The 8,381-nt window shown below is 64.4% G+C and overlaps 1 protein-coding gene across 1 annotated transcript in view; it reads left to right on the top strand.

The window, feature by feature from the left end:
• TNXB (tenascin XB) overlaps positions 1 to 8,381 on the top strand; it is an 87,701-nt gene that overhangs the window by 43,865 nt on the left and 35,455 nt on the right. Inside the window, exons 12-15 of the mRNA XM_066359815.1 lie at positions 3,041 to 3,373; positions 3,721 to 4,044; positions 6,065 to 6,388; positions 6,730 to 7,053. Coding sequence (XP_066215912.1) covers positions 3,041 to 3,373; positions 3,721 to 4,044; positions 6,065 to 6,388; positions 6,730 to 7,053 — 1,305 coding nt within the window. The remainder of the gene's footprint in view (positions 1 to 3,040; positions 3,374 to 3,720; positions 4,045 to 6,064; positions 6,389 to 6,729; positions 7,054 to 8,381) is intronic.

Raw genomic sequence — 8,381 nt, 5'->3', positions numbered from 1 at the left:
TTCCTCAGTCCCTGTCCCTGCCTTCCTCAGTCCCTGTCCCTGCCTTCCTCAGTCTCTGTCCCTGCCTTCCTCAGTCCCTGTCCCTGCCTTCCTCAGTCCCTGTCCCTGCCTTCCTCAGTCCCTGTCCCTGCCTTCCTCAGTCCCTGTCCCTGCCTTCCTCAGTCCCTGTCCCTGCCTTCCTCAGTCCCTGTCCCTGCCTTCCTCAGTCCCTGTCCCTGCCTTCCTCAGTCCCTGTCCCTGCCTTCCTCTGTCCCTGTCCCTGCCTTCCCCATGTCCCTGTCCCTGCCTTCCTCAGTCCCTGTCCCTGCCTTCCTCAGTCCCTGTCCCTGCCTTCCTCTGTCCCTGTCCCTGCCTTCCCCACGTCCCTGTCCCTGCCTTCCTCAGTCCCTGCCTTCCTCAGTCCCTGTCCCTGCCTTCCTCATCCCTGTCCTGCCTTCCTCATCCCTGCCTCCCCCATCCCCTCCCTGCCTTCCTCAGTCCCTGTCCCTGCTTCCTCAGTCCCTGCCTTCCTCAGTCCCTGTCCCTGCCTTCCTCAGTCCCTGTCCCTGCCTTCCTCAGTCCCTGCCTTCCCCACATCCCTGTCCCTGCCTTCCTCAGTCCCTGTCCCTGCCTTCCTCAGTCCCTGTCCCTGCCTTCCTCAGTCCCTGTCCCTGCCTTCCCCACGTCCCTGTCCCTGCCTTCCTCAGTCCCTGCCTTCCCCACATCCCTGTCCCTGCCTTCCTCAGTCCCTGTCCCTGCCTTCCTCAGTCTCTGTCCCTGCCTTCCTCAGTCCCTGTCCCTGCCTTCCTCAGTCCCTGTCCCTGCCTTCCTCTGTCCCTGTCCCTGCCTTCCCCACGTCCCTGTCCCTGCCTTCCTCAGTCCCTGTCCCTGCCTTCCTCAGTCCCTGTCCCTGCCTTCCTCTGTCCCTGTCCCTGCCTTCCCCACGTCCCTGTCCCTGCCTTCCTCAGTCCCTGCCTTCCTCAGTCCCTGTCCCTGCCTTCCTCTGTCCCTGTCCCTGCCTTCCTCAGTCCCTGTCCCTGCCTTCCTCAGTCCCTGTCCCTGCCTTCCTCAGTCCCTGCCTTCCTCACATCCCTGTCCCTGCCTTCCTCAGTCCCTGTCCCTGCCTTCCTCAGTCCCTGTCCCTGCCTTCCCCAGTCCCTGTCCCTGCCTTCCTCAGTCCCTGTCCCTGCCTTCCTCAGTCCCTGCCTTCCCCACATCCCTGTCCCTGCCTTCCTCAGTCCCTGTCCCTGCCTTCCTCAGTCCCTGTCCCTGCCTTCCCCACGTCCCTGTCCCTGCCTTCCTCAGTCCCTGCCTTCCCCACATCCCTGTCCCTGCCTTCCTCAGTCCCTGTCCCTGCCTTCCTCTGTCCCTGCCTTCCCCACATCCCTGTCCCTGCCTTCCTCAGTCCCTGCCTTCCCCACGTCCCTGTCCCTGCCTTCCTCAGTCCCTGTCCCTGCCTTCCTCTGTCCCTGTCCCTGCCTTCCTCAGTCCCTGCCTTCCCCACGTCCCTGTCCCTGCCTTCCTCACGTCCCTGTCCCTGCCTTCCTCAGTCCCTGTCCCTGCCTTCCTCAGTCCCTGTCCCTGCCTTCCTCTGTCCCTGCCTTCCTCACGTCCCTGTCCCTGCCTTCCTCTGTCCCTGTCCCTGCCTTCCTCAGTCCCTGCCTTCCTCAGTCCCTGTCCCTGCCTTCCTCAGTCCCTGTCCCTGCCTTCCCCACGTCCCTGTCCCTGCCTTCCTCAGTCCCTGCCTTCCTCAGTCCCTGTCCCTGCCTTCCTCTGTCCCTGTCCCTGCCTTCCTCAGTCCCTGCCTTCCTCAGTCCCTGTCCCTGCCTTCCTCAGTCCCTGTCCCTGCCTTCCTCAGTCCCTGTCCCTGCCTTCCTCAGTCCCTGTCCCTGCCTTCCTCAGTCCCTGTCCCTGCCTTCCCCACGTCCCTGTCCCTGCCTTCCTCACGTCCCTGTCCCTGCCTTCCTCAGTCCCTGTCCCTGCCTTCCTCAGTCCCTGTCCCTGCCTTCCCCACATCCCTGTCCCTGCCTTCCCCACATCCCTGTCCCTGCCTTCCTCAGTCCCTGTCCCTGCCTTCCTCAGTCCCTGTCCCTGCCTTCCTCAGTCCCTGTCCCTGCCTTCCTCAGTCCCTGCCTTCCTCAGTCCCTGTCCCTGCCTTCCCCACGTCCCTGTCCCTGCCTTCCTCACGTCCCTGTCCCTGCCTTCCTCAGTCCCTGTCCCTGCCTTCCTCAGTCCCTGCCTTCCTCAGTCCCTGTCCCTGCCTTCCTCAGTCCCTGCCTTCCTCAGTCCCTGTCCCTGCCTTCCTCAGTCCCTGCCTTCCCCACATCCCTGTCCCTGCCTTCCTCAGTCCCTGTCCCTGCCTTCCCCACGTCCCTGTCCCTGCCTTCCTCAGTCCCTGTCCCTGCCTTCCTCAGTCCCTGTCCCTGCCTTCCTCAGTCCCTGTCCCTGCCTTCCTCAGTCCTTGTCCCTGCCTTCCTCAGTCCCTGTCCCTGCCTTCCTCAGTCCCTGTCCCTGCCTTCCTCAGTCCCTGCCTTCCTCAGTCCCTGCCTTCCTCAGTCCCTGTCCCTGCCTTCCCCAGTCCCTGTCCCTGCCTTCCTCAGTCCCTGTCCCTGCCTTCCTCAGTCCCTGTCCCTGCCTTCCCCACATCCCTGTCCCTGCCTTCCCCAGTCCCTGTCCCTGCCTTCCCCAGTCCCTGTCCCTGCCTTCCTCAGTCCCTGTCCCTGCCTTCCCCACATCCCTGTCCCTGCCTTCCTCAGTCCCTGTCCCTGCCTTCCTCAGTCCCTGTCCCTGCCTTCCTCAGTCCCTGTCCCTGCCTTCCCCACATCCCTGTCCTTCCCCACGTCCCTGCCTTCCCCCAACCCCCCTGCAGGGCAGGGAGTAACCAGGGCCTGTCTCAGCCTGGTCTCCAGGGACCGTCACTGAATGGCGCACACAGAGGCACACAGACCACTAACCCTGCAGCCTGAGCGTCGCACTTGCTGGGTAGACCCGGTTGCCACGCTGAACGTCACCAGCAAAGCGAGTCATCCTATAAGTCTGATTCCCCATCTCTCTTTCTCAGCCCCCCAGGTAAATGTGGAGGAGGCCCCCAGCCCCACAGAGCCCAGCGCGGAGGCCTGGAAGCCCCCCCAGGAGCCGCGCCTGGGGGAGCTGACCGTGACCGCCGCCACCCCCGACTCCCTGAGCCTCTCCTGGACCGTCCCCGAGGGCCACTTCGACCACTTCCTGGTCCAGTACAAGAACGGGGACGGGAAGCCCAAGGCGGTGCGGGTGCCGGGACACGAGGACGGGGTCACCGTCTCGGGCCTGGAGCCCGACCACAAGTACAAGATGCACCTGTACGGCGTCCACGACGGCCAGCGCCAGGGCCCCGTGTCTGCCATCGGGGTGACGGGTGAGTGGGCGCTGGGGCCCCGGGTGGGAGCCTGCAGGGGGACCACACCCTGTGAGGGGGGAGAGGGGGGCAGGGGCCCCTCTGCTCGAGGCTGGACGTGGTGCCCCCCCCTGAGGACCAGCGGGACCCTGGGCAGAGAAGGGCCTCTGTGGGCTGTGTGGTGACCGCCCTGGGCGCCCACAGCTGACCCCGGGGCTCCGGGCATGTCTGTGAGGTTGGACTGAGTGGGACCACCAGCCCCCGGGAGGGCCTTCTCTGGAGTGACCAGCGGTGACCGCAGCCTGGGGAAGACCGAGGACACCCCCACGGCCCCTGCTCACCCCCCTCCCCGTGTCTGTCCCTCCCAGCTGCAGAGGAAGAGGCCCCCAGCCCCACAGAGCCCGGCACGGAGGCCCCGGGGCCCCCCGAGGAGCCCCTGCTGGGGGAGCTGACGCTGACCGGCTCCTTCCCGGACTCGCTGAGCCTCTCCTGGACTGTCCCCCGGGGCCACTTCGACTCCTTTGCCGTCCAGTACAAGGACGGGGACGGGCGGCCCCAGGCGGTGCGTGTCGGGGGCGAGGAGCGGGAGGTCATCGTGCGGGGCCTGGAGCCGGGGCGCAAGTACAAGATGCACCTGTACGGCCTGCACGGGGGCCGGCGCGTGGGCCCCGTGTCCACCGTGGGCCTCACCGGTGAGTGGGGGCAGGGATGGCGGGGAGGGCAGGCCCTGGGAGACCCCCCTGTCACCACACTCCTGACAAGATCAGGGTCCCCACACGCTCACGCCTTCTGCACGTCACTTGTCCGGAGATCTTGGTGACAAGCAGGTTGGTTCAGGGGTTGGTCTGGGTCAGCGCCTGTGCGTCCCTCACCAGACCCTCCGGTGCTGGCCCTGCAGGCCGGGAGGCCACACTGTGGTAGCAGCTCCTCACAACAGGGTCAGCCGCCTGTACCATTTGTGGGAGGGGCTCGTCCCGGCATCCCTGGTCTGTCCCAGAGACTCAGCCTCTGTGCTGTGCCCCGGGGCTGTGACAGAGGACGGGAGGGGACAGGGGACATGACATGACAGGTGACAGGTGACAGGGAGGTGCTCAGAAGCAGCGTCGTGTCTGGAGCACCCCAACCTCACGGTCAGACATCAGTCATCCCCAGACTTAGGGCTAGTGGGTCACCTGAGACAGGGGTGCCCTGAGCCAAGCACTGTGGCAGCTCACAGGGGTCAACCTTGCACTTGACAGAGAGACAAGTTCTCATCCTCATGGGGCTCACGGTCATGGGGAGCCAGGCTGTGAACCAGCAAATCCGGCAAGGGGGGACATGGTATGACAGGAAGCCCTGGGGACAGCTGAGCCCTGAGGTCAGACTGGTGTCAGCGTGGTGACAACTAGCAAGGGGGCAAAGCATGTGTCAGATCAGCAATGTCACAGCAGCTGCAGAGGCCTGGGAGCTAGGAACACCAGGGCACACGGGACGGTTTTGGGTGAAATGCTCCGATTAGGGGGATAGTATTGAGATGGGGGTGGGGGGTAGTGTTGGGATAGGGGTGGGGGATAGTATTGGGATGGGGGTGGGGGTAGTATTGGGATGGGGGTGGGGGATAGTATTGAGATGGGGGTGGGGGATAGTATTGAGATGGGGGTGGGGGTAGTATTGAAATGGGGTGGGGGATAGTATTGGGATGGGGGTGGGGGGATAGTATTGAGATGGGGGTGGGGGTAGTATTGAAATGGGGGTGGGGGTAGTATTGAAATGGGGTGGGGAATAGTATTGGGATGGGGGTGGGGGATAGTATTGAGATGGGGGTGGGGGATAGTATTGAGATGGGGGTGGGGGATAGTATTGAAATGGGGGTGGGGGTAGTATTGAAATGGGGGTGGGGGTAGTATTGGGATGGGGTGGGGGATAGTATTGGGATGGGGGGATAGTATTGGGATGGGGGTGGGGGATAGTATTGAGATGGGGGTGGGGGATAGTATTGAGACGGGGGTGGGGGATAGTATTGGGATGGGGGTGGGGGATGGTATTGGGATGGGGGTAGGGGTAGTATTGGGATGGAATTTGGGGGATGGTATTGGGATGGGGTGGGGGAGGTAGGGGCAGCTCAGGGAGCAGGGGCTCCTCCCGGGGACACAGCTGTGCAGTTTTCAGTAGACGGATGCCGTCAGCTGACCATGTAAAGGCCCATTCCGGTCCCCTGAGCAGGGAGGACCGGAGGGAGGCACACAGCTAACAGGGGAGGGTGGCCCAAGCCAGGACAGTTGGGCTACAGGTGTGGAGGGAGAGCGGACAGCAGGGGGACTTCGGAGGGGGGACACTCGGTCCGTGTGTTGGCAGCTGAGGGCAGGACCAGGAGCAGGAAGGCGGCAGGGTCTGGTGGGGGAGGGGCTCTGAGCTGTTTGGGAGCAAGGTCCTGAGCCAAAGGGACAGAGATGCCCAGGAGCCCCCAGGGGAGGGAGCCCAGGGCTCACGGCGGCCATGAGGACCTGAGCTCAGAGGACAGGGAGTGGCCCCAGGCTGCTGTAGGTGGTGGCCGAGGCAGTGGAGAAGGGGTGACAGGAAGGGGACATTAAAGGACCCGAAAGTTGGAGTTAGAGCCACTGTGGATGGCAAGATTCTGTTTCTTGTCATCTCATTTTTTCACTGGACCCATTTCTGTGCTGAGCCAAGGACTGAGGAGACCTCACCTGTCTTGTCCCCCGTGTCTCTGTCCAGCTCGAGAGTATGAGGCTGTGACCACCCGAGTCCCCACCACCACGACCCCCGAGCCGCCCACCACGCCGCGCCTGGGGGAGCTGACCGTGACCGCCGCCACCCCCGACTCCCTGAGCCTCTCCTGGACCGTCCCCGAGGGCCACTTCGACCACTTCCTGGTCCAGTACAAGAACGGGGATGGGCAGCCCAAGGCGGTGCGGGTGCCGGGACACGAGGACGGGGTCACCGTCTCGGGCCTGGAGCCCGACCACAAGTACAAGATGCACCTGTACGGCGTCCACGACGGCCAGCGCCAGGGCCCCGTGTCTGCCATCGGGGTGACGGGTGAGTGGGCGCTGGGGCCCCGGGGGGGAGCCTGCAGGGGGACCACACCCTGTGAAGGGGGAGAGGGGGGCAGGGGCCCCTCTGCTTGAGGCTGGATGTGGTGCCCCCCCCAGGACCAGCGGGACCCTGGGCAGAGAAGGGCCTCTGTGGGTTGTGGTGACCGCCCTGGGCGCCCACAGCGGACCCCGGGGCTCCGGGCATGTCTGTGAGGTTGGACTGAGTGGGACCGCCCAGCCCCCTGGAGGGCCTTCTCTGGAGTGACCAGCGGTGACCGCAGCCTGGGGAAGACCGAGGACACCCCCACGGCCCCTGCTCACCCCCCCCGTGTCTGTCCCTCCCAGCTGCAGAGGAAGAGGCCCCCAGCCCCACAGAGCCCGGCACGGAGGCCCCGGGGCCCCCCGAGGAGCCCCTGCTGGGGGAGCTGACGCTGACCGGCTCCTCCCCGGACTCGCTGAGCCTCTCCTGGACCGTCCCCCGGGGCCACTTCGACTCCTTTGCCGTCCAGTACAAGGACGGGGACGGGCGGCCCCAGGCGGTGCGTGTCGGGGGCGAGGAGCGGGAGGTCATCGTGCGGGGCCTGGAGCCGGGGCGCAAGTACAAGATGCACCTGTACGGCCTGCACGGGGGCCGGCGCGTGGGCCCCGTGTCCACCGTGGGCCTCACCGGTGAGTGGGGGCAGGGATGGCGGGGAGGGCAGGCCCTGGGAGACCCCCCTGTCACCACACTCCCAACAAGGTCAGGGTCCCCACATGCTCACACCTTCTGCACGTCACTTGTCCGGAGATCTTGGTGACAAGCAGGTTGGTTCAGGGGTTGGTCTGGGTCAGCGCCTGTGCGTCCCTCACCAGACCCTCCGGTGCTGGCCCTGCAGGCCGGGAGGCCACACTGTGGTAGCAGCTCCTCACAACAGGGTCAGACGCTTGTACCATTTGTGGGAGGGGCTCGTCCCGGCATCCCTGGTCTGTCCCAGAGACTCAGCCTCTGTGCTGTGCCCCGGGGCTGTGACAGAGGACAGGAGGGGACAGGGGACATGACATGACAGGTGACAGGTGACAGGGAGGTGCTCAGAAGCAGCGTCGTGTCTGGAGCACCCCAACCTCACGGTCAGACATCAGACATCCCCAGACTTAGGGCTAGTGGGTCACCTGAGATGGGGGTGCCCTGAGCCAAGCACTGTGGCAGCTCACAGGGGTCAACCTTGCACTTGACAGAGAGACAAGTTCTCATCCTCATGGGGCTCACGGTCATGGGGAGCCAGGCTGTGAACCAGCAAATCCGGCAAGGGGGGACATGGTATGACAGGAAGCCCTGGGGACAGCTGAGCCCTGAGGTCAGACTGGTGTCGGCGTGGTGACAGCTAGGAAGGGGGCAAAGCATGTGTCAGATCAGCAATGTCACAGCAGCTGCAGAGGCCTGGGAGCTAGGAACACCAGGGCACACGAGGCGGTTTTGGGTGAAATGCTCCGAGTAGGGGGATAGTATTGGGATGGGGGTGGGGGATGGTATTGAGATGGGGGTGGGGGATGGTATTGGGATGAGGGTGGGGGATGGTATTGGGATGGGGGTGGGGGATAGTATTGGGATGGGGGGTAGTATTGGGATGGGGTGGGGGGTAGTATTGGGATGGGGGTGGGGATAGTATTGGGATGGAGGTGGGGGATAGTATTGGGATGGGGGTGGGGGATGGTATTGGGATGAGGGTGGGGGATGGTATTGGGATGGGGGTGGGGGATAGTATTGGGATGGGGGGTAGTATTGGGATGGGGGTGGGGGATAGTATTGGGATGGGGGTGGGGATAGTATTGGGATGGAGGTGGGGGATAGTATTGGGATGGGGTGGGGGGTAGTATTGAGATGGGGGTGGGGATAATATTGAGATGGGGGTGGGGGTAGTATTGGGATGGGGGTGGGGATAGTATTGGGATGGGGGTGGGGGATGGTATTGGGATGGGGGGTAGTATTGGGATGGGGGTGGGGATAGTATTGGGATGGG

The sequence above is a fragment of the Saccopteryx leptura genome, chromosome 1 (genome assembly GCF_036850995.1).
Source record: "Saccopteryx leptura isolate mSacLep1 chromosome 1, mSacLep1_pri_phased_curated, whole genome shotgun sequence".
Taxonomy (NCBI): Eukaryota; Metazoa; Chordata; class Mammalia; order Chiroptera; family Emballonuridae; genus Saccopteryx; species Saccopteryx leptura.
Note: the sequence above shows the minus strand (reverse complement) of the source record. Positions and strands in the feature narration are given on the sequence as shown.